This window comes from Marmota flaviventris, chromosome X, assembly GCF_047511675.1.
Source record: "Marmota flaviventris isolate mMarFla1 chromosome X, mMarFla1.hap1, whole genome shotgun sequence".
Taxonomy (NCBI): domain Eukaryota; kingdom Metazoa; phylum Chordata; class Mammalia; order Rodentia; family Sciuridae; genus Marmota; species Marmota flaviventris.
In genome coordinates, this window is record NC_092518.1 from 117,722,668 (window position 1) to 117,748,111 (window position 25,444).

The 25,444-nt window shown below is 44.3% G+C and overlaps 2 protein-coding genes across 6 annotated transcripts; one reads left to right on the forward strand and one right to left on the reverse strand.

Moving 5' to 3' along the window:
- The first annotated feature begins 1,075 nt into the window (after window positions 1-1,075).
- On the forward strand, window positions 1,076-4,752 carry LOC114096659 (small integral membrane protein 10-like protein 2A). 5 transcript variants are annotated; one of them, XM_027940215.3, is made up of 5 exons: window positions 1,076-1,783; window positions 2,059-2,170; window positions 2,420-2,571; window positions 2,684-2,845; window positions 4,566-4,752. In XM_027940215.3, the coding sequence occupies exon 1, from the start codon at window positions 1,219-1,221 to the stop codon at window positions 1,453-1,455; it is 237 nt and encodes a 78-aa protein (XP_027796016.1). In that variant the 5' UTR covers window positions 1,076-1,218; the 3' UTR covers window positions 1,456-1,783; window positions 2,059-2,170; window positions 2,420-2,571; window positions 2,684-2,845; window positions 4,566-4,752. The 5 variants fall into 5 exon arrangements, 3 of the variants coding, with proteins under 3 accessions (XP_027796016.1, XP_027796015.1, XP_027796014.1); XM_027940214.3 differs by having other exon boundaries at window positions 4,578-4,752; XM_027940213.3 differs by having other exon boundaries at window positions 2,684-4,752.
- Window positions 4,753-12,012: 7,260 nt separating this feature from the next.
- On the reverse strand, window positions 12,013-24,641 carry LOC139703339 (cancer/testis antigen 55-like). The gene is made up of 5 exons (XM_071606661.1): window positions 24,563-24,641; window positions 22,026-22,210; window positions 16,530-16,674; window positions 13,001-13,113; window positions 12,013-12,265 (listed from the first exon to the last, which is right to left on the reverse strand). Exons 1-5 carry the CDS (start codon window positions 24,639-24,641, stop codon window positions 12,071-12,073), a joined length of 717 nt encoding a protein of 238 aa, XP_071462762.1. The 3' UTR covers window positions 12,013-12,070.
- Between the last annotated feature and the right edge of the window lie 803 nt (window positions 24,642-25,444).

Here is a 25,444-nt window from a genome sequence, read left to right on the forward strand (position 1 = left end):
TCTCCCCCCGCCCAATTTGAACATGTAGGTAGGCAATTGCCCAAGTGTATGTGAATCTTTTGGGTTCCCTAAACAGTTGTATAGGATGCAATAGAAATGTTCAACTGTGACAGGGAACAGGCATTTTGAGAGAGTATAGATACTCAGGGCAGTTTTGTAAAATTGGAATGGGGTCATAGTGAGTGCTTTTAAAGTCTTAAACCTAAGGAAACATAAGCATTTCCTCATTTCACTAACTACTCTGTAAAAACATCCTCGAATTTGCAATGGGTTTGCTTTAGCTTATGTAAAGATTAGATGAAACCAGGAAAGGGCTTTTAAGCACACCAGCAAGAAAATGCCATAACCCAGGACAGATGAAAACCAACCTTGTGCAGGAACCAGGGCCAACAGTGGGCCACCCCATGGGTCCCCGCTCCTGTAGGTCAGCAGGTCAGCGGGGCCTGCGGAGGCCCTGGCCCATGGCAGGGTGCTTAGATGAGTGCTGAGAAAGGGACAAGAAAAAGATTCCCCAATAACGAAGTATACAGGACCAGTGAATAGACAAAAATCAGAAAAACGCTCTCGTCTGTTTGGTGGCACTTGCTGGTACAGTTCTGCACAATGTGTATTAAAGAAAGAGAAATGCAAAAGAAAGAAAGGTACAGTGGGTTGTCTGGCCAGGTTTTCTGGGGACACTGTGGGAGAAGGCTGGTGCTGTGAATGCACAGGGCCTTCTGGATGAGCTTCTGTATGGACTCCCGCCATTCCTGCACTCCCACTACACTCTAGAGGATTCTGCAAGAGCAAATCCTGGCAGCAGGGCCTTCCGGTCCTTTCAGGCCTGGGCCTTGGCTCTTAGGGACTTGAGGAGGCTACGCGGTAGAGGTGGGGCGGGTCCCATGGGCGGGGCTGTGCCGGTGAGGCGCGACCTTGTGGGCGGGGCCTCGTGAGTAGGGGCCCCTCTGTAGTTCGTGGATGTGGGCGGGACCACTGTGTGGGCGGAGCTACGTGGAGGCTGCCGCGGGAAGGGGCGGGACTGTGCGACCAGCGGGTCCCTCGGGCGGGAGGGGGGCCGGAGGCGGAGGCTGCAGGATGGCCTGAGCCGGGTGTGGGCGGGGAGATCTGGAGGGCAGGGCTCGGACAGGTTAGGGGCGCTCCACACCTCTTATCGGCCTCGCCGTGGGTCCGCGCTCCTGTAGGTCAGCGGGTCAGCGGGGCCTGCGGCGGCCCTGGCCCATGGCAGCGTCGGCAGCTCTGTCCGCGGCGGCGGCTGCGGCGGCTCTGTCGGGCCTGGTGGTGCGGCTGTCGCGCTCCGCCGCGGTGCGCGGCTCCTACAGCGCCTTCTGCAAGGGGCTCACCCGCACTCTGATCACCTTCTTCGACCTGGCCTGGCGGCTGCGCACGAACTTCCCCTACTTCTACGTGGTGGCCTCGGTGATACTCAACGTCCGCCTGCAGGTGCGGATTGAGTGAGCGCCAGCAGCGGTGGTGGCCGGGTCAGAGTCGCCTGCCCACCAGCGCCGAGCCTGGACACCTTGTGAAGGACAGCGGGGCCACCGGACGCTTTGGGGTGCAGAGTGGCCTGGGTCCCTGCTACTGTAGACACCCTCGTCTGGGGGACCGCTACCCGACCCTGGACCCCGTCAACACCTGCAAGAAAACTCACGCAATGTGTCCTTTGCATTGGGCTCGAGAAAATTACGAGTCCAGCTGACCTGTTGCCTCACACTGGCCAAAACTGGGAAATCGGAAAGAAGGAATTTTACTGCAGCGAATTCATTTGCCAAGTCTGAGCAAAAAGGTAAGAGAAAGGGTGGGATGGGGGTGGGGTTCGGTTGCTGAGCCACATAGATGTCGGGGAACCCTAGAGGTTTGGGGCAATAGAGAGGACACCCAAACAAAACAGCCCGAAAAGATGCCAAGGCAAGCTGGGGAAAGGCAAGGCGCATCTGCTCCCCTGTTGTGATTCCTCAAGGCCTTTAGGGGCAGCCTGAGCTTCTCAGAGAGTCGGGATATCACCACGGGACAGATAAGAAGCCCCCTCCCATACAGCGCGGATCCCCTCTCCTTTTACAGAGACTGGGGTGGTGTCACCCGAATGCTGGGGAATGTGTCAGTAAGGTCCCAGGAAGTCCCTGGAGCACAAAAGATGTGCCCACCCTTCTTCACCCATCTTAGGAGATTCATGGTAAGGATGGTTGCCTTATAGCCAAGCCCCAGGTCTGTCCCCTTTTCAGATCTCAGGATGCTGGGCCTCTCTTCATCTCCACACAGCCATTTGCAAATCTGCCTCTTTCCCTATATTTGGGGCCAAAGGACTGGTCTGTACCCTCTGCTGAAATCCCTCTTGCTCCCCTAATCCCATCTGGGGTCATTCTCATTTGCAGACCTGGAGGAGTAGGGAAGAGATGATCCTGCTTCTCCCCTTCCCCCACAGGCTTGCTCTGTGACCAACAGCTCAGACTCCCTGCAGGGCCAGCCACTGCCCTATCAGAGCCACAGAAGCCCATCCTCTAACCCAGGAAATCCACCCAGGGAATTTGGGAAAATGGAAGGATCTCCCTGAGCAGGCAGCAGCTCTCAGTCTGGGTAGGTGGGGAGGGCAGAAGGAGAAGGGGGGTTGCAGAGAAAGCTACACAGGAAACAAGGCCCTTTGTCTGTGGCCAGGCAAATCTGAGGTCTCCATCTTTTTCTTTTTCAGGCATTGGTCTTTATAGGTGCCTTCTCTGGTTTGTGAAGAGCCTGATCCCTTCCTGGAAGTGCCTCTGTTCCTGCAGCCACCTGGGAGCAACTGAGTGAAATGCCCAGGAGGAGGGGAAGGGCCTTCCTAGTAGAGGCCCAGTATTGGTAGAGGCCTTGAAGGGTGGGTGGCCCAGGGATTGGGCCTTGGCATGGGAAGGAGGGTCATGTTTCCTTGGGAACAGAGATCTCCTAGCAACACTGTGAGGGAGATATATTCTCCCCACTCATGGGGCTCCAGGGAAGGGGCTGGGATTTGCCCTTGTCACACAGGTGGGAGGGTGGAGCTGAGTCTGCTGTTGGACCTGCAATCTCCCACTCCCTCCACAGACTTCCTTAAGATCTGGCAGCCTGTGGAACAGGGAAGGAGTATAGAGCTCTGAGGCACCTAGGAGGAGAGGGATCCAGGGATAGGAAATCTGGGATATGGCTTTCCTTGGAGTGGTATGGAAGGTCCCAGGGAAGACAAAACAGTGAGCTGAGATGGGGCACAAGAGAGATGGGTCTCTGAACCCTCTGGGGTGCCATGTCCTCAGCACAGAGCCTCGCCTTCCCACAGCACCTAAGCTTGACAGCTCCTCAGCAGCTGTGTGGCACAAACCTCTCAGGTTGGTGATGGAGTGGGGAGGAAGGTACGTCTCTGGATGCTCAGGGCACTATATTCCCAGGAGGGTGGGATGAAATAGGATTGGGCTCATGAGAGGACCCCATCTCTCTGTCCCCAAACTCAGGCTCCCATCCCCAGGATCACACAGGAGAATCTCATCCAGATGACCTGGGATTGACTCTGGAGATCCCAGGCATGCTGCTATTTGGGATCCCAAAATAGCCAGAAGCTACCCAAGAGGAGTCCTCACCACCCATGCCTATTCCCTCAGCTCCTCTGGCACTGGTAGCTCAAGTCCCATGTACTGAGTTCCTGGGACCAAAACCTGCAGAAGCCTGGCCAGTCCCAGGGACAGAGTGGCCCAGCCTCCTACTGCTGCCCTTCTCAGCTCCTCACTGGATCTGGGGTCTCCAATGAAGATCTCAGTTTGCTCCACCCCAAGGATGGAGGCTTTAACACGGCTGCCATGTGTCCCTGTGGTTTCCCAAAGTCTAGGCCTGGTAGCTTCCTTCCTTGTGCCAAGTCCCTCTGGAGCCCTTCATCCTGCTGACCCTTCTCATCTTGTCTACTCAGGACCACTTCTGGAGACCTGTCAGCCTCTGACCTCATCCACAGGTCTCTGGGCCACCTCTATGGGACAAGAGACACAGGGTAGAAGAAGAAAGCAGGAGCCAAGGGGCCTCCTTGGGTCAGCTACCCAGTTTTGGCCCTTTCAAATCCTGGTCCCACCCTCTGGGTGACAGGATCCCCAGCTCCAGCCTCTTCCTCAGTCAGCCAGGAAGGAAGGAGGATGGCCCCTCACTCCTCACTGAGTGTGTGTGCATGTTTGAGTACGCATGTGTGTGTGAGTTTGCCAGCAAGCTTGTGGGGGTGTGATGGAAGGGATGGAGCTGTTGAGTATGAGGAGCTGCTCTGGCTGCCCAGCCCTCTCTGCAAAGGGCTCCACTTGGGGCCTAGGAGCCCTTTTCTATAGGGAGAAAAGTAAGTGGCGCCTCAGGGCCACCCTCAGACCTCCACTCCAGGGAAACCCAACCCTGCCCAGCACCCTGGCTTGGTCTTTTGCCGCCTCTGCCAAAAGGGATTGGCCCCAGGCCCCACCCAGCCTTGTGTTCCTCCACTGTTGGGGCCTTGACCCATGAGTGAGCTTCTGCTTTCCTGCCTCCCCTCTTGCCCGCTTTCTCTCCCTCAAGGGCCCTTGCTGCGTGATGGGGTCTCCATGCACTTTATTTATTTGCAGTCTGTGTTCCAGGTGGCGGAGCTTCTACATATTCAGAGACCCAGCCTGGATGACCTTACATTTCTGTGTGATGATCTCTGCGCTGGCCAGCACAGTCTGGTCAGGGATATGTTCTTGTTTCTGATATTGTCACATGTTGTTGTCCCCCTATGTTAAAAAGAAAGTCCTTGAGTTCAGAACACTACAATACTGACTGGAGTCCTCTTTTTGCTGGGTTTGGTGCATTTGCCAAGGGCAGGTGGGGAGGAAGTTCCTAGGGTCAGGGGCTGGGGAAGCCTCAGAGGGCCAGGTCCAGGCTGTGTCAGGACCTGCTGCTTCATCAGAAGCTGCTCCAGGACCAGACTTGGCAGGACCACCGCCCTCCTCCCCGAGGAGCGAGTGGCAGCAGAGCCTGGCCCAGGAGAGGGTGGCTGGTCCCATTCACAACCTTTGTTCAAAGGACCTGAAATGAGTCTTCCATTATAGAGCTGGGGGTTCAAAGTGCTTAATGCAGCTGAACCACTAGGGTAAAGAGAAGCAGGCAGACCATCTGTAGGTTGCATTGTGTGGCCCAGAGACCCCCTCAGCAGCAGGGGAAGGACCTCACTGCATTTCTGCAAGCAGCTTGCTGGGGACACTTGGAGAAGATCAACTACCCAGGAAGCCTGCACCTGGATGCCTGCTTCCCTGCCCCCACCATAGACCTAATCTCTGTCCGGAGAGCCCCATTCCCAGAAGCTCCCCCAGAGAAGCTAGGAATTGGGGTGGGGGTGGGCAAGGCAGGAGAAGGCTGTGGGGAGTGCAGGAGGCTGGAGACAGGGCCCCAGGAGGGAGGCATCCTGGGTCAGAAGGTTTTGCTCAGGAGAGCACACTGTGGACTTTGGGACCCTGTTTGCACTCTGCCCATCATCAGGAGCTCCTCATGGCTGGGTGCAGTGGCACATGCCTGTAATCCCAGCAACTTGTGTGGCGGAGGCAGGAGGATTGTGAGTTCAAAGCCAGCCTCAGCAAAAGCTTGATAGAGTCTAGCCTGGAGCAGCCTTGTTGCTGTGAGGACGGGGCAAGAGACAGGAACTGATGTCAGGGGAGAGTGCTGTGTGCCATGCACTCTGCTAGGTACTCTGCGTTCCTAGCCTCAGCGTATCCCATACCCACCCAACCCTCCTCCCACCTGAGAGAAATCCAGGGTGGGAGCCTGTTCTGAATAGATCCCTCAGCAGAGGCTTTTTTCCTGAGCTCCCTTTCCCTACAGAGGGACAGGGAATCGGGCAGAAAGGGTGGTGGGATAGCAAAGGGGAAGGTGATCCTGCCTTTTTGGGGTGGGGTTCAGGACACAGAGAACCTGGGCTTTGGGGGAGCAGGCCTGGGGGTCATCTCAAAATGGAGCTGCCTACTGGGAGCAGCTGGGGCCACTGCCCATGTAGACCACCTGCCTTCTCCCCTTTTCCCATTTCCAGAGACTTGTTGAAAATTAAGCAACTGAGGCAGGAGAGAGGAAGAGAGCAGGAAGCAGACAGTTCCAGGAGGCAGAGAGAGCAAGGGCCTGAAGAAAAATGTGCAGGGCCCATTCCACTCCCCCCCACCCAAGGGAAGCTGCTGGGTTTGGGATGAACTGTGCTGCCTGAGCACAGGTGTGCTGGGAGGACATCCTGCTTTGGATCCTGCTCATGGCTGGGTACAGTCCTTACTGAAGTCATAGAGGTGTGCACAATGTACCAGGGGCCACTTGGAACTAAGCAAAAGAGCTGGGCTCAGGGTGGCGTGGGTGTTTTTTGCAGCTGCAGACTGAGCCTGTCTCCTTCCTCTGTAGCATGGGTGATCCCCCTTATCACCTCACGAGAACCCAGGCTCTGGTCGGAGCCTCTCCCATCTTGGTGCTCCCTGCTTATTTTTCCAAAGCTGCCTAGTAGTCCCTGTGTGGAACGAAGATATCATCGTGCATTTGCCAACATTTCTTGATTGTTTCTCTTTCTTGTGTGGGGAGTGTGTGTGTGTGTGTGTGTGTGTGTGTGTGTGTGTGTAGTTGTGGTTCATGCATTGACATATGTCATTAAGGATAGTCATGATCAATTCCTTTTTATAGATTCCTGGAAGTGGGCCAAAAGACATGCACTGTTTGGGGCATTTTTCTTTCTTAGTTTGGGTAACAGGGATTGAACTCAGGGGCACTTGACCACTGAGTCACATCTCCAGCCCTACTTTGTATTTTATTTAGAGACAGGGTCTCACTGAGTTGCTTAGCACCTCACTTTTGCTGAGGCCGACTTTGAACTTGTGATCCTCCTGCCTCAGCCTCCTGAGCTGCTGGAATTATAGGCATGTGGCACTGTACCCAGCAGTTTGGGGATTTTGATACCTCCAGCATCGGGGTTCCAAGTTACTCACTTTAGTCAGGAATGAGTTATTTGAGAGAAGGGTGACAATTCTGCATCACAACAGATTTTTTTCTTCATTTGTTACTGTCTTTCTTTGCTTCAAGTTGGGTGCATTTCTCTCTAAGACCAATATAATGTGGAATTGGACCCATCACTTTCCTGAAACTAGTCCTTTCCTATCATCTCCAATTTATGCCTAGGATTACCTGTTCGTAGGATTCACATCAGATTTGTAAATCTCTCAATTTCATATGTTAAAATAGTTTATTTGGACATTTTGCCGTGCATTCCTTGGAATACCTGATCAGGATGAGATACTTCCATAAGCCTTTGGCCATCTGTGCTTCTCTTTGCAGCTCTGGGGCGTCACTTGTTTTTTAAAGGAAATGAGATTTGCCTTTCATCATTGTGTGATGGGAAATGACTTTGCATCAGGACTGAGCTTGAACTCAGTCTGTATAAAACCCTCACCCATTCCTCCCCTCCCTCTTTTGCTAGTATTTAAAAAATATGGCCAATCTCAAAAGTGAAAGCAGAAATCTTAAGGATCAGAAGTGGCAGGAATGTAGGCAGCAGGTGGGGCCTGGAGCTACACAGCCCTTGGAGGCAGAACAGGTCTGAGAAGCTAGGAAAGCTCACTCTGTAGGTAGGAGCCAGAACTAGGTACTTGGTGTGGCCCTGCCAGGTGAAAAGTGCTGTCTGCCTTGAATGGGAACCAGGATTTCTTGACCTGCCCACCTGGGGTGTCTTGAAAGTAAATCCCCTGCCCAAACAATGGGTTGAAACAGCCACCATTAAGACTCTTAATCCTCAGGTCTGCCCTGTGCTTGGTGCAGGGTCTGGATTTTCCATGAGAAAATACCCATGCTGAGAGTTGAATAAAATACAGATGCACTCAAAATATTCTCCTAGGCCCATTTCTGTGAAACTGAAGCATATTTAAGGCAAAGGGAAGAGCCTAAAAGCTACTAGAGAGGAGAAACACATTATTATTATTATAAAACAAAAAAAAGCATAACAGCCATATTGACACTGAATATCATCCCCAACCCCCAGTGCCATAAGACAATGTATCAGTGAGGAGTCAGAGGCAGCACAGAAGCCACAGTCAGTAGCCATCCTAAACCAAACTTCAATTCAACCAGGGACCAGGTGCTTGCAAACTTATTTCAAGGGCTGAAAGAGTCCAAAACAGCCCTGGACACCACAACAGAACTGGTCCCCCAAGGACAAAAACACCAGTCCCCAGTCAGGGTGCTAGGAAATCAGGAAGCTTGCCTTGGAGCTATTGACTTCAAGAACACACCCCTGAGCTATAGCTGAGAGGCAGAGATCAGAATGCTGCTGCCACCACCACAGTAAACATTTGTGTGTGTGTGGGGGGGGGGTGTGTGTGCTGGGGGTTGAATCCAGCGTTTTGTGCACATGAGGCAAGCATTCTACCAACTGAGTTATATCCCCAGCCCTACTACCAACTTTTTGACACTCATAAAGTCAGTAACTAGACAAAGGACACTGCAGAAAACAAATACATAGGCTGTATGATCAGACTCACCACCACAAGAGTTGACAAAGCAGGAAGATGGCCACTTATTGGCCCACCAGGAGTCTCACTCAAGTGCACCTAACTGGTGGGATCTAATTCACATCCTGGGCAAGCCAGCACATACAGATTTTTACTTTTCTGACTATGCAGTAGAGCAAGGTACATTAGGAGATTGGGACATGTATTGAATCTCAATTCACCACATGTGTCCCAAGCAATGTCTTCAAAATGTTGAGAGAAAACTTCTGTTGGCTTAGAATTTATGCATGAATTTAGAATCAATACATTCTGACACACAGGAGATGTAGAAATGTACTATTTATCAAATCTTTTTTTTTTTAAATGCCCATCTGTTGGCCTCATGTGCAGACAGTTGCACTAGGCCTGAATATCAACATACTTAATGTCAGGGGTATTTATCAAATCTTGCTCAAAGAATTACCAAAGAGTGTGTGTTAGCAAGAAGATGTGGATATCAAGAAACAATAGCAAGTACATAGTTGTTAATGGGCTTAAAAACCTCAATATGTATTGATGATGAAGGAAAGAAGGTAAAGGAGAAAAAAATAACAATATTTTTGGGGAGCTTACTTTGTGTCAGGCAGCGCTCTAAGCACATTACATAGACTAATGCAATACTCACAAGGGTCCCAAAACAAATTCATATTATCTCTCTTTATGAAGATGGGGTAACTGGGGCTCAGAGAGGCTAATAGCCTGCCCAAGGTCACAGCTGTGGTGGAGTGAGGATTTGAGACCTTGCAGTTTTCCTTATAGTCCTGTAGCTCCAAGAGCCTGGTGCTGGAATCAACTTTTTGAAAGAGCTCATGGTATCACATGGCACATGAACATGTGAAACAGAGAGAATTTTGTAAAGGGACACAGAGACCCAGAATGAGCTGGCTCACTCTGTTATAGCAACCCACTCCAAGGGAACTAATCCTCTCCTGTGAGACCTAACCCACTCCTTGAGATCAGCATTAATCCCTTCATGAGGGTGGTCCTGACCCAGTTACCTCTCCTCAGGCCACACCTATTAAAGGGCCCACTATCTACTAATACCATTTTATGGGGACCAAGCTTTCAACATATGAACCTTTGGGGTACATACAACATCTAAAGCATGGCAGAGCTCTCCCGAACACTGGAGCCACATGATCTTGTTGTGGCAGGCCCTGTATTTGCTTAACATTTCTTTCCTGTCTACAGAAAATTTTCTAACAAAGCCTATGAACTTCATGCTCCCCAATCCTAGAACCATAAAGACATCCATTTAGGGACACCAGTGTGACACACTGACAAGTGTGAGATGATCGGGGACTTGCCTCCCAAATTATGGCAAACAGCCTTAAAATTAACATATTCTGAGGTAAAAGGTTTAAAGGGCAGATGTGCTGGGCCTGCCTATGAAAGCAAGTGCATTCTGGGCTGTGCCATTTACAAAGGTGAAGGGAACATATCCACCCCGACAACTGATGCTCCCCAGGGACTGAGTGATTCCCTCTGTCCAGAGAGGAATCTGGAATCAGGGCTGTGACTGATTCACAACCTGACTGGGCTGACCAAATCCACTGTTGCTCTCAGGGAACATGCTTCCATGTTGGTCAAAATGGAGAATCAAATGAGAGGTGGCAGAATCCATGGCCCACACATCTCTCACATCAAACAGTGACTTCTGTGTGATTCCCAGTGGTATAAAGCTGCTTTGGAATGATGACTTTCCCAGGGAACTACAGCTGCCACAGCTCCAGCTGGCCTTCTCTCCTGGGAGTTCCTGCTCCATGGGTCAGGAAGCCCAGGGGGCAGTGACAGAAGCCAAGTTCCATTAGGGCCTGGGATTTGGCCCTGTTGGCTTCACTCCAGTGTCTGGCATGTAAAATGGGATCAACAAGAATTTGTGGAGTGAACCAGTGAGTGGAAACACAGCCTCCACAAGCTATTCCTGACTACCCTACCCCACTCCCTTCAAATGGAGAAGTAACCACTGGATGGCTGGGAGGTCCCACTAGACCTGTAAAACAAACCCAGAAGCAAACCCTGTTTATTCCAGGGGCCAGGGAGTTACAGTGGAATTAGGAATCCCAGGACTGGGGCTGAGCTCACAGCCACTTCTCTGTGATGCTGAAAGCTTTGAAGTAGCTCTTTCCAGAGAACAGTTAAATGTGTTGTTTGAGGAAGGAATGAGAACTTTTCATGAAGGATACTTGTGGGATTTTTAGTACCATCATACCCACAATAACCAAATTCCTCTTCCTTTATGGGGCTATAATTTCACTCTCTGATTCATGTATGGAGCTGGACTGCACCTTTTAAACAAAGATCTTTACCCACTTTGAGATTTTATTCATCGAATCTGGGGGAATGATTCTGTAAGAAATCAACTGAGGTCTTAATGAGTTGCTTAACAATTTTATTCCTAGAAAACAAATGATGGGTTAGCCACAAGTAAGCATTAGTCCTGCTCAGATAATTCTTTTATTGCATTTATTAACATGTAATCTGCCATTAGTATCTACTGGACCCTATTCTAAATGCTTGGTGATATATTAATGGAAAGAATAACCCCCCCAAAAAAAAATGCCTACCATTGAGGAGTTTACATTCTAATGTGGGGAAGGGATATAGGTAAACAATAAATATAACAAATTGAGTAGGTGTTAGGATATGAAAATGCTACAGAATAATGGATACTGAACATATAGCCTAGGGGAACTTAAAATTGAAAGCAATCTATAATTTTAATTATTTATTTGTTTATTTGGTACTGGGCATTGATCCCAGCGGAGGGGGAGGGGCTTGGTCACTGAGCCACATCCCCAGCCCTTTCTATTTTTCTAATTTTGATACAGGGTCTTACTAAGTTGCTAAGGGCTTCGCTAAATTGCTGAGGCTGGCCCTGAATTTATAATCCTCCTGAGTCAGCCTCCTGAATCACTGGGAGTATAGGCATGTGCCACCATGCCCTTTTATTTATTTTTATTCATTTATTTATTTATTTTTCAATCTATAACTTTAAATCCTGCCCATTAACATGGTGGCCCTGCTGTCTCTGGAATTAAATACTTTGTCTCTGAAGGTTAGTTACTTCAGGGCCATACCAGGTCTCTACCATCACACAATCCACTCTTGCCTGTGGAAAACAAAGAATTTAAATTTAATTGAGTTTTATTTCTTTCTTACAGGCCAGTTTCAAATACTTTTGAATTAAGGCCCTCCCCTAAAATGAACTGGTCCCAAGAGAATGAACCATCATGTTTTTGTTTTTGTTTTTGGGACTAGGGATTTAACATAGGGGTACTTAACTAGTGAGTAACATCCCAAGCCCTTTTTGAAATATCTTTCAAAATGTTGAGACAGGGTCTTGCTAAATTGCTTAGGGCCTTGCAAATTTGCTGAGGCTGGCTTTGAACTTATAATCCTCCTGCCACAACTTCCTGAGTCACTGGGATTACAGGTGTGTGACCTGAGACCAGCTGAGCCAGTATCTTAATTGGATTTATCTAAGAATCAAACTTCAAATATTGTTTATGCTTACTAAGTTTTTCAATTAAACCTGACAATTTCCTGCCATAGAATAAAAGATGAGCAGAGAATAAAATGTTTTGTTATGATGACCTTTGCACTGGAGTCATAGAAACTGCTCTCCAAACACAGCACAACTGAACACTCTCCACTATTACCACATTGACAACATCATATGGTTGAGGTACATATCCATCAGGAAGTTTCAGAGAATCCAAGGTGAAAAAGATAGTATAATCTATCATCCCATGTCTTTCCTGCAGGCTAGTAATGCAAACCTGTATGGAAATGATGGAAATATTTATGTAGAGTTTATTATACTGTAACAGGCACAGTACACTATCACTCTTGGTCTAACCTGCTAGTCACTCCAACCCCATAAATGATTTTCATCTTGGTGGCACACTGGCAACACCAGGTATGCTTTGAAAACACACCTGTGCCCAAATCTCACCTCACACCAATTAAAGCCAAATTTCTGGAGATGGTACTTAGGTATACAGTGAGAAATTCTGTTCTAAATATTGCTCACCATGATCATTATTCTCTATAACTAAGGTTTAGAGAGTGAAAGGGATTGAGCAAGAATTTTATCTGTACCTTTGTTCAAACAAAATTTCCTTCTCATTTTTAATCTCCACTCCCCAAATCATACCTAGTTTTGACTGATAAATACCACAGCCAACTCCATTCATCCTTTCCCAATGCTTTTCTTTCACACAGACAAAAGTTATTCTTTCTGTTGTTCTCAGAACATTCTAATACCTAATCTAATACCTAATCAACTATATAACTTAGAACTTAATTATATGTGTTCTACATTGTTTTCAAATCATTTCCTTTTGGAAATCCTGAGATTTCCATAAGGAAATAGGCTCATTTTTTGTTAAAGAATATATTTTCTCATATTTTCAGATTTCCCAGTGCACCCAATAGATTTCTGGCCATGAAAATTCTCATTGAAGGGAAGATTGGTGGAAACTAATAACAAATGCAACATGGACAAAAATTACCTCATCCACATGCTTACAGTTCATTGGCTTCACAGAGTGTGCCTTGATGTTCGAGGTGCCTGGCTGTGTGGAATATTCAACTTCTAACCAGTCACCCTTATAAGGCACAAAACCTAAAACAGCCATGGAGAAAAATTCATAAGTTCTCAATAGATGTAAAGTCCATTTTGCACAGATTTAAATAGATATCTTGTAAATCTTTCTGTCAGAAAGTAAATGTTTAATCCTTTAGCCATTGAGTTTCCTCTACTGATTTAACAAAGTCAAATGGAGGAAAGAATCAACTATTCTTTAAGAATAGCACAGAATTTATTACATAGTTGGTCACATTTAATGCCCCTTCAAGAGAGACAGTCAAGTGTGTAAGTAAAACATATGTCTGAACTTGATCCCTGCATTACCAGTTTTGTAACTGACACTTTGCAGCCTTAGTAAAGGTCCTTAATCTTCCTATGCCTCAGCTTCTTTATCTAAAAGCGAGAAGGACAATCATAGTTCATATGACATAGAAATGTTGTGACAATTAGTCACTATTGGTAAAACACACAGAATAATATCTGGCATGTGGTAACCACCAAGTAAATGTTGATTGCTATTAGGGGTAGCAGAAGCACTAGGAAATATTGTGATTGAAAGCATGAATTAATTTCCTCAGGTGTTTTGGTCAGCTAATGAACTCTTAAATATTTATCTTAAATATTTATGGTTATAAACATATAGTTTCAAACAGAATTTTACAGTAAGTAAAAAGTAAGTCACAGGATAACAAAGGTGCCTGGAGTAAATGGAAATATCAAATATTGCAGGTGAAAGAATCAATTGGCTCAATGACTCCAGTAAACTGGCAATAGCAACAAGATTAAACATTTCTTTATCCTGTGACCCCAGAAATATGGAATGACACAAAACAGGTCTTGAACCATTTCTCTCTCTCTCTCTCTCTCTCTCTCTCTCTCTCTCTCTCTCTCTCTCTCTCATCTGTATTCATTTCTTTATTGTGCCTTTATATAATACCCATGGAATGATAACTTCAAAATATATATACCTTCAGATCTAACCAACCTCAGATTCAATTATCCACATGCTTATGTAAGTGTAGCATGTTTTTTTTTTGTTTTTGTTTTTTTTAAAGAATTTTAATATTTATTTTTTAGATATCGGCGGACACAACATCTTTGTATGTGGTGTTGAGGATCGAACCCAGGCCGCACGCATGCCAGGCAAGCGCGCTACCGCTTGAGCCACATCCCGCCCCAAGTGTAGCATGTTTAAACTGAGTTATTGCTGTTCTTCTTATGCACCCAATTTTGCTCCTTTCAGTCCTGCACATCTTAAATTGGCAACTCCATCCACCCTATTGCTCAAATAAAAAAACTTTGAAGTTACTCGTAGGAATAGAGTGACATCGGCAAAATACCAGAGGAGAAGATTCAAGCCTTCTTTCCTCCTACAAACAACAATTGGACAACTATCCATCATAAAAATAGCTCTAAAAGAGATCGGTTGGGTTGGGTGAAGGATTTAGCTCAGTGGCACAATGCTTGCCTAGCACATGCAAGGCCCCAAGTTCAGTCCTCGATCCTGACAAAACAAAACAAAAGCACAGAAAAAATAAATAAATAAAAGAGTTCGGCAATCCACTTTAAAAACTACACAATAACCAGGCATGGTGGCACATGCCTATAATCCCAGAGGCTCAGGAGGCTGAGGCAGAAGGATTGCAGGTTCAAATTCAGCCTCAGCAATTTAGCAAGGCACTAAGCAACTCAGTGAGATGCTGCCTCTGAATAAAATATATATATATTAAAAAAAGGGCTGGAGATGTGGCTCAGTGGTTAAGCACACATGAGTTTAATCCCCAGTGCCTAAAAGAACAAACCAACCGAGAGAGAGAGAGAGAGAGAGAGAGAGAGAGAGAGAGAGAGAGAATGAATTGCACCAAAAAGGCAAGAAGAATAACTTCATTTTCCTGAATCACCCCATGTCTCATGCAGACACTCCTCACCATGAAGAGGGAATTCTTTCCTCATGAGTTCCCCTAGAAGGGAAAGAAGAGAGGGGTGAACAGCCAGCTTACACAGCATTAAAGGGCACTGCCTCAATGACCTGCTCCAGCTTCATTCACCCCATCCACAGAGAATGCTGGGAAACTGCCAGTTGAGAAGTCTGAAGATGGTTAGGAACAAAGAAAAAGGGTACAGCCATCAGTATCTGCCACGTGGTGGAAGCCACTGTTGTTTCCAGTGGCCTGCCCTGCACAGGACTCCAGAGATTTCCTCTAGGGACCCTGACAGCCTGCAGAACAGTAGTTACTAGAAACTGGGCAGTGGTGGATAGGGAAAGAGAGAAAAAGGTCAAAGAATAGAAACTACCAGTTATAAACCCTGGAGACCTAATGAGCACCATGGTGACTATAGTTAATAATGTATTATATACTTGAACTTGGCTAAAAGAATAGATCAGGTATTCTCACCACACACTTACATACATGTGCACACACACACACACACACACACACACGAGGTAATTCTGTGAGGCCATGGGTATGTTAATTAACTTGATTGTGGAAATCATTTACAATGTATACATATATAAAAAGATTGAGCTCTATACCCTAGGGTATACAATATCAGATTGCATATCCTAAATATACACAAATTTCATCAATCACACCTCAATAAAGCTAGAAAGGGACACATTTTAAAAAATATTGGAATTAACTTTGACTCCCATTTTCTTCACCCAGAGGTCCAAATTCATTAGTCAATATTTCATCTCTAATTTCAAAATAAACCCAGAATCAAATTGATCCTTAGAGCCTCTGCTTCTACAACCTCGTCCAAGTCTCCAACATCTCTTGTCAGGATTATCACAACTTGCTACTAACAAATTTTCTGACTCCACATTTGCCTCCACATAGTCCCTTCTAAACAAAGCAGACAGAACATTTCATAACAAAATTCAGGTAAGAGTCTTGGTTTTACAACCACATAAATCAAAATAGCAAGCTGCCTGGTGGGGCTAAACTAATATCCCCTTTCACACCCAAGCTACATGACAACTGCATTAAACTGAAAGCACATGAACCAAAGTATAACTCTGGGTATAAACAAAATCTCAGAACATCTGCTAATTACTAATAGAATTCAACAGTGGACACACACACACACACACACAGAGAAAGGTATAGTTTTGTCTCCAACCTTATTTTGAAGCACTTGAATATTTTAAAAATAGTGTCTTTATATAGAAGTTAGATAATTAATTAATGAAAATAATTAAATAATTAATGAATGAAAAATTATCCAGACATTACTGATTGCATTCAACTAATGAACATGTAATAAATGATAGTATGGCTTTTTAGAAATATGACCTGCTTATATCCTTATATTGTATATTATTTTCAATTCCAAAATTCCATCTCAAATATTAAAGAGTCACTGATTAGAGCCAAGTATACTGCAGAAATAGTTCCAGGTCCTCTCAAAATATATAGCACTACATGTTTTAAAAATGTAAATCATACCTTCAGAAACAATGTCTATAGAGAAGTAAATTTTTTTATCAATATAGACAGTATCTTTCTTTATACAGGTAACATAACCAACTAAAACTCTGATTCTAGAGTCCAGTGGTTTAGTGACATCAAAATTATCAGGGATGACATCCACCTATAAGATAAGGAAACAATTACTTAAAGTATGACAGAAATTTTAAAAGGGGAATTTTATGCTTAAAACATTGTCATTCAAGAAATATTTTATTGCTGGGCAAGGTGGCACACGCCTGTAATCTTAGTGGCTCAGGAAGCTGAGGCAGGAGGATTGCAAGTTCAAAGCCAGCCTAAGCGACTCAGTGAGAGTTGTCTTTAAATAAAATACAAAATAGGGCTGAGGATGTGGTTTAGGTGTGGTCAAGTGCTGCTGTGTTCAATCTGGGGTACCAAAATAAATAAAGAAAATTTTAAAAATTATTTATTTATTTATTTATTTATTTTGCAGTGCTAGGGACTGAACCCAGGGATGCTTTATTGCTGAGTTACATTTCCAACCATTTATATTTTTAATTTTGAGCCAAGTCTTGATAAATTTCCCAGTCTGACCTAGAACTTTCAATCCTCCTGCCTTTCCTTCCCCAGTAGCTAGGATTATAAGTGTACACCACCACACCCAGCTCAAGAAATATATTAAACATCTATTGTTCAATACTAGTGAATATGTTCACATGACAACCAGATCATAGACATGAGATGATAAAAATAATGCCATGCTTCATGTATTGATCAATATACTCCCAGATTTTAATTGCTCACCCCAGTTTAATGCATCAATAGTGTTAAATTCAAAGATAAAAAATACTATTCTTGCTGGGCACGGTTGCACATGCCTGTAATCCCAGTGGCTGGGGAGGCTGAGATGGGAGGATCACAAGTTCAAAGCCAGCCTCAGAAATGGTGAGGTGCTAAGCAACTCAGTGAGACCCTGTCTCTAAATACAATGCAAAATAGGGCGGGGGATGTGGGTCAGTGGCCAAGTGCCCCTGAGTTCAATCCTTGGTACCAATATATATATATATATATATATATATATATATATATATATTTATATATATATTTTATATCCTATATCACAACTTCCTTAGAACTTGTCCCCACCTCCATTAAATTGTGAATATATATATTATCCTTGCCCTCTAGGAATTCACAATTTAATGGAGGTGGGGACAAGTTCTAAGGAAGTTGTGATATAGGATATAAAATAAGTCCAAAAATTGCTTTCAGGAATTTCCAGGAGGGAGAAAAATTCAGACTAGGATACTTCCTCTACTTGGAGGAAGTCAGATTTGAGTGTGGTTGAGAAAAAAATAGAGAGTATACCTGGCAAATGGGGATGGGGGTGGGAGCGGGTCAGGGAGATGGAGGCAAAACAAACACAAGTTAGGGAAATATAGAGGAAAATTATAATATTCAAGATCCAGTTCTTAAGAAGTATAAAATACAGTTGGAAAAGTAACTTCAAATGAGAAATGGTTATAATACAACCATATCAAATTAGGTCTTACTTTGTCTATGACAGAAAAGCATGCAACTATTTTTGCTTATTGTGAGTGTAAGAGTTTTTATATTAATTTTTTAAAATTAAAGAAATAATTCATGCCCATTACAGAAAAAAAAGTAGAAAAAAAAAAAAAAACAGAGAAGCACAATGCAGTAAGTGATTGCCCCTAGTATGTAATTCCATTGCTTAAAGAAAACTACCGGCCACATTTTAGTATTTACCCTAGCTCCAGATTTTTTCTACACAAATGTATATATGTCCCACTTTAAAATAAAAAATTAGCATTGTATATAGTGTTAAAATAACACATAATGATCACAAACAATTTTGGGGGGGGTCCTTGGGATTGAATTCAGGGGTACTTTATCACCAAGCTTTGGTCCTTATTATTTTCTACTTTGAGACAGAGTTCAGCTAAATTTCCCAGGCTGGCCTTGAAATGGAAATCCTCCTTCTTTAGCCTCCCAGGTCACTGGGATTACAAGCATGCACCACCATGCCCAACCTGATTGCAAACATTTTTATAGAACATGAGGTTATTGTAAAGAAAATAAGGCATCTCAAAGAGTGGGTGGACTATAATTTATGGATCTAATTCCACATTGGACATTTAACTTGTATCCTAATACATTGCCACTAGCCTGATTTATTTCTGACAATAAACTATAATCAGTAGAATTTCTTGTTCAGAGGTTTCTAATGGAAACAAACCATTAAGTTGTAAGTTATTTTTTGTGCTTTTAAAACAGCCAAGTTAATTGGTATCTTTCTAGTTTCCCATACCAATCTCATGATCTTTTGGCCCAGATTCATTTTCATTGAGGAATAAAGCACCAGGTCCCTCTCTGTCTATCTACTGCCATCTTGTTAGTACCCTAAAGGATAATTCGCTACATCTTCTCATCACTCTGTACCCTGATTCCACACTAGCTCACAGTCATACCACACATTAAATTTTCCTCCAAGTTTCATGTAAACTCTCGCTATCCAAATTCTGTTTCTTTAGCTCAATAAGGAGTGCAGACAGATTCAAATGCTTGTGAATATGAAAGAGTTGTAGAATGAATCCAAAATTGGAAAGGAGACCTCAGGAATTAAGAGAGACCAAGAAAGTGAAATGTCTGCTGAGGAAAGCTACAGGAAGCAAGCAGAGCCAGGTCAAGAGAAGATCATGTGGGGTGCAACTGACAAGACCATAGGGACAGGGTTGCACAAGCCCTTTGGCAATTACATGCTGTCATGTGCCCTGGATGATAAATGCCATATGTGGAGCTATAGGACTTGTTTGCCCAGCTGGGTTTAAATCTTATTTTGGTGTCATCCCTTCTTTCTATTCCCTATTCCTCTCTTTTGGAATGGGAGAATTTCTGTGTCACTGTTTATTGGGTGTATCTGACTTGCTTTTGATTTTTACAAGGGCTCACAGCTAAGTGTTTGCCTTGAGTCTTGGAGGAGACTAAATCTAGACTTTTGAGCAATGTGGAATTATTAAGGCTCTGGGGACTCTTGGAGATGGACTAAATGCATTTTGCATTATGAGATGGACATGAGCTTTTGGGGGCCGGGGCAGAATGTTATAGTTTAGATCTAAAAAATGTCCCCCAAATGCTCATGTGTTAGTCAGTGTAGCAATGTTCAGAGGTGAAATGAATAGATTGTGAGAGTTGTAACTTAACAAGTCCATCCTAGTTTGAATGAACTGACTGGGTGATAACTATAGACAGGTGGGTGTGGCTGGAGGAAGTAGGTCACTGGGAGCATGGCCTGGACTATATCTGTCCATGATATCTTCTTCTCTCTCATTCTGTTTCCTGGCTGCCATAAGCTGAGAAGCTTTCTCCCACCATTCCCCTCTGCCATGGCGTTCTGCTTCACCTCAGAATCAGCAAGGGAATCAACTGACCATGGACTTAGCCTCTGAAACTTTTCCTCCTCTGAATTATATTTAGGTATTTTGGCCACAGCAACAAAAAGTTAACACAAGGGTCAAAGTGGACTATCCAATTTATCATAAGGTACAACTGGGTAGCAATTAGCAAAACAAGATATGAATCCTTCTTTCAGTTTGCACACACAAATCAAGCCAGGCTTGCTGAATGTCTGCATGTAAATAGATAAAAATCACAGGAGAGACTAAGAGACTATTTGGTGAATTATGAATTGCAGTATGCTTTTCTAAGAATTTTTACTGAACTCAAAAGCCTCATAGAGAATATGGAGATCATAATGGTACATAGAAAATGAGCACTCTAGTGGCTGGGGTTGTGGCTCAGCAGTAGAACGCTCACCTAGAATGTGCGAGGCCCTGGGTTCAATCCTCAGCACCACATAAAAATAAAAATAAAAAATTTAAAAAAAGGTATTAAAAATGAACACTCTAGGGCTGGGGCTGGGGCTCATTGGTAGAGCACTTGCCTATCATGTGTGAGGCACTGGGTTTGATTCTCAGCACCACATATAAGTGAATAAAATAAAGGTCTGTCAACATACAAAAATAAATATATTTAAAAAATGAACATTTTAGAAGTCAAAAGATGGTACTGTGAAAGTAATTGCAAAACCTTTGAATCCAAATTTTCATAATGTACTTTAATTTTTTTGACATAAATATCTATCATGTCACTAATATAAAAATAGTTCTGAGAAAATAAAAGTTGCCGTAGTCTCATTAAGGCTTAGAGAAATTCTAAATAAAATTATGAGACTGCATTTCACTTCTAAGAATGGCAAAGACTTCAGGTTGATTATATTCTCATCTTTGCCAGTACTGACAAACAGGTCATCTTATAGCCTGCTGGTGACAGTGTCAATTAGTACAATGAAGCAAAAAGATGATATGATAATATGAATCAAAATGTTAAATATCTGAACTGTGGTGATAGTTACATGCCTCTGTAAATCTACAAATAAGTCATTGAATTGTACTCTTAAAATGGGAGAATTTATGGTATGTAAATTATTCCTCATTAAAGCTATGTTTAAAAGTTATTTGTCATTTGAGACAGCAATTCTACTTATATGAATTCATACTATAGAAAATGATTTTGGGGGGATGGCTTTGGTTGGGGGTTTTTGTTTGTTTACTTTTACCTTTTTTTTTTCATTCTGGGAATCAAAGCCAGAACTTTGTGCATACTAGACAAGCACTGTGCCACTGAGTCATAGCCCCAGAAAATGTGAAACTATGGAAACTATGGCAAGAGTATAGCCTGAGCCCAGGAGTTCAAGATCAATCTGGGAAACAGAGTGAGACCTTGTCTCAAAAATTTAAAATATAAGAAGTGCCAAAGGAGATATGGCAGAATCAGCAGGGTGGCTTAATAACCAGACCCTGTCTCAAACAAATAAAAAACAAAAAACAGAAATCACTACAAATATTAGAACACCCATTACAAAAGAACGTACAGCTTCAGGGAAGTGAGACTTCAAATTCCACTATACATCCACTGTAAAGGTCACATTACAGAGTTGGGATTAAAACAAGAAAGTGCCAGGTGTAGTGGCACATGCCAGTGACTCAGAAGGCTGAGGCAGGAGGATAGCAGGTTTGAGGCCAGCCTCAGCAATTTAGTGAGGCTCTAAGCAATTTAGCATGACCGTGTCTCAAAATAAAATATAAAAGGGACGGGGATGTGGCTCCGTGATTAAGCACCTCTGGATTCAATTCCTGGCACCAAAAAAAGCAAGATTGAAAATCCACTAGAAGCCGGATGTGGTGGCTGGTGCATGCCTATAATCCCAGGGGCTTGGGAGGTTGAGGCAGGAGAATCACAAGTTCAAAGGTAGCCTTGGCAATTTAGTGTGGCTGTAAATAACTTAGCAAGACCCTGTCTCAAAATAAAAAATACAAAGGACTGGGAATCTGTTTCAGTGGTTAAGTGCCCCTGGGTTCAATCCCTAGTGCCCCCCCTTCAAAAAAAAGCCCACTAGAAAAGAGACCATTCCCAAACTCATGAAAATCTTACTTTGGTTGCTTTCAATTCAACAAATGTTTTATCTTCTTCCACAACTGCAGTAACTTTCTGTCCAATTTTCAGAGGCACGTTTTCAGTCACTATATTAGTACTGAAGTAGATGGACTCATCAATCAAGCCATAATCGTCACATAAACTTGTCACAACTCCCTGCACAGTTTTCAATTTGGTGTCACCTATGGGATAGGTAAGCAACAGATTCTATTAATTAATTTCAAAAGCAAACACACATTACAAAAGAGTCCTACCAGAGGAAGATACAGTGGATGATGGTCTACTTCTAGAAATTAAATGGCTGAGTTTTGAGATACTGATGACACAGTCCTAGAGCATAATGGTGACTTGTGCAAGTGTCTGGAGGCAGAGGGCAAAGTTCAAATCCTGGCTGCCTTATTTCTCTGTACAGCATAGTGACAGTGGCCTCCTACCACAGGCAGTGGAGGGCCATCATTAGGATTGTACTGTCCAGATGAAGATTGCCTGGTTTTTAACCATAGCTCCTACACTGACCAACTTTGTAGCTCTGAGCACATTTCTTAATCTCTCTGATCTTGATTTGTCAGTCAAACAAGAACAATCACAATGTTTACCTAATTTCTGTTGCACATGCATGTCACTGCTTAGAACCTTGAGTATCTTGCACATGTTAGAGTGCAAATGTTGTTGTTGTCATCATATCTGTACATAGAGAGCCTTAATTGACCATTATTATATAACTTTATTGTATATTATTATATGGTTTAACTTTATTAATATATGATTTAATTAACATTAATATACAATTGTATTATATATTAGTATATAACTTTATTATATAACTTTATAATGATGTATTATTATATAACTTTATCATTTTCATATCCATAATGAGAAGCAACATATGGGGATCTTTAAACATCTCACCAGAGCAATAAAAGATATCAGGGATTAAGTCTAGTTGAAAAGTGCAACTGAATCACCAGGGGGGTTTGTTTTTTCTAAACACGCCTAGCTGGTAAATGGTATTTTGGGATCTGACCTGGGACAATTTGCCTGCAGCACTGGAGCTCTGAATCACAACGCCAAAGCTACTGACCTAATGACTTGGGTGGATAGAAAGAAAGGCTGGGAACTTTTGGATTATACTAGATTATGAAAATAAAAGCCAAGAAAATTTGGCAAACTGGAAAAGAAACCAGATTAAATGTATCACATCATATCCCAGAATAAAAATGAAGGACAAAGAAGACAACTGTCACTCAGGCACATGGAAAACTTGTTAGAGTCTTCTATGGATCCCTGTTGATAAAAGTAGAGGTAATAAGCCGCCAGGCATGGGAGGCTAAAGCAGTAGGATTGCAAATTCAAAGCCAGCCTCAGAAACTTATCGAGGGGCTAAGCAACTCAGTGAGACCCTGTCTCTAAATAAAATACAAAATAGGGCTGGGAATGTGGCTCAGTGGTCGAGTGCCTCTGGGTTTAATCCCCAGTACCTGTCTGCCGCCCCCATCCCCCCAAAACAAAGTAGAGGTAATAATGGATGCCATGGTAAGTGACGTCATCTAAGCATAGAGAAATTACCTTCTCTAGCAAGATTTGCTGTGACCCACCCACCTGTCCTGGGGGTTCACACTCTACTGGCAAAGAAGCCTCAGAAGATCCCAGGCCAGGAAGACAGGGCCCTTCCCAGGGAGTCTCTTCCACCACCCTCCTAAGACACTGAATTTGTTCATGGGGAAACACCCTCAGGGTGGAGCACAGGATGAGAGATACTGCTGGATCTGCGTGTGGGGTGTGAATTCTGGGGGACTGCACAGTAACTGTGTGCCCTTGCTTTCCTGTTCGCATCCCTAACTGATCCATAGATGGACACGGCAGTACTAAGACTTCTCTCATGGGGGTTTGTAGGTATTAATGACATGCAGCCCTTAAAGCCAGATAAGTGCTGGACACAAACTAGAATCAATGTAATTCAGAGCACGGATGCCATCCATACAGCGAACCTTCCCATGTTTGATTGGACTCGCACCCACCACATGCCACACCTCAATCAGTGCTTCCCCGTTCCCCCGTCACACCCCCCCTCTCCCCGAATGCCCACTTGGTGCCAGAGCTGGGGCAGGAGCTTAGGATACAAAGTAAACAAGTTAAATGCGGCTCCTGCTTTCACACGTGTGACTAACTTGGTTTCAAGTTTATGGTGTGGACAGGAAACCAAATTCGCCCTCAAATCAGGGTGGTTCACATCCCCAAAAGTGTAAAATGGCTTTACACCAAGGAAAACACGGGGATGGTGGAGCTGGACACTCTTTTCCGTCACTTCTCAGTGTTGATCCAAACACCTTCCCACTTTGGATCAACAGGAGGCATTAGTCGATGTTGGCCTATTTCTTGGGGACTTAGTGACAATCTCTCCACCCCCCCACACATAAGGTTACGCACATCCCTAGCGTGCTGGTCCCATGAGTCCCCATGGTTCCCTATCAGGGGTGAGAAGTCTCCTCTGAGGAGACTTCTCACATAGTGAACAAGGGGATTCAGATAACTACCTTGTGGGAGCCCCAGATGTCTGTTAGGGTTTTCCCTCCTCTGAAAGAAGGCCATAAACCTTCTCAGAATTCTGAGCATGGTGCTGTCACCAGAGGCCTGGCTGCCGCCCTCACCGCACAGACCAAATACCAGGCCTTCTCTCTGGACACGCCCTATGATCACACAGCGACTCCTCAGGGACCCCTGTTTCTTTCCCTCAGACTCTGTGAGGAGGGATCGCCAAACCGTTAGGATGGCTGGGAGGGCCAGGGATATGGCGCCCCTACCGAAGCTCTCAGGTATGCCTCAGCCTCTTTATCCTGAGAGGGCTCATGCAGGGCCGCCTCTTTTCACCTTCCAGCCAATGGGGATGTAGCTGGTGATCATGTGTGTGTCTATGACCAATAAAAAGTGGGGGGTGGGGGAAATCATAGCTCCACCCATCCAAGCTGTGGGGTCATTAGGAATGTCCCAGGAGTGTGCCCAGGGTAAAGGAGATATGTTCCATGGGGTTCCCTGCAAGGACCAGAGGTCTGGCTTGAGAGGTGCGGCAGAAACTTGCCCCCATGCTGTTCAAACAAAAAATCCAGAATGATGCTTAGTATAAGGATTGGTGATCATTAATTACTCTTCACCAGGGATCCTTTGAAGGCCAGTGGGTATATAAACCATTTTAGGGATGCTTTGTGCCTGCCTTCTATGTTAGAACTCCCTTAATGAATCTGCTAGTGCTTTATCATGGAATTCTTTGATGATCATTACCACCACTTATTCATTGCTCATCCAATGATGCCAGTTACTTAACCATATGTATTAGATTTATTTTTTCACTTAGTATTTGTTGAGTACTGACCATGAGCCAGGCACTGTTCTGAGCACTTGGAATTAACCATCAAAAAATG

Bases quoted from the DNA above. Each gene is read 5' to 3' on its own strand.
- LOC114096659 (XM_027940213.3), top strand. From the start codon at position 1,219: ATGGCAGCGTCGGCAGCTCTGTCCGCGGCGGCGGCTGCGGCGGCTCTG.
- LOC139703339 (XM_071606661.1), bottom strand. From the start codon at position 24,641: ATGCTCAGAATTCTGAGAAGGTTTATGGCCTTCTTTCAGAGGAGGGAA. The intron at 16,675-22,025 runs GTAAGATTTTCA...CTTATCTTATAG, and splicing joins TTGAATTGAAAGCAACCAAA to GTGGATGTCATCCCTGATAA. The intron at 12,266-13,000 runs GTAATTTTTGTC...ATTTCCATACAG, and splicing joins ACTGTAAGCATGTGGATGAG to GTTTGCATTACTAGCCTGCA.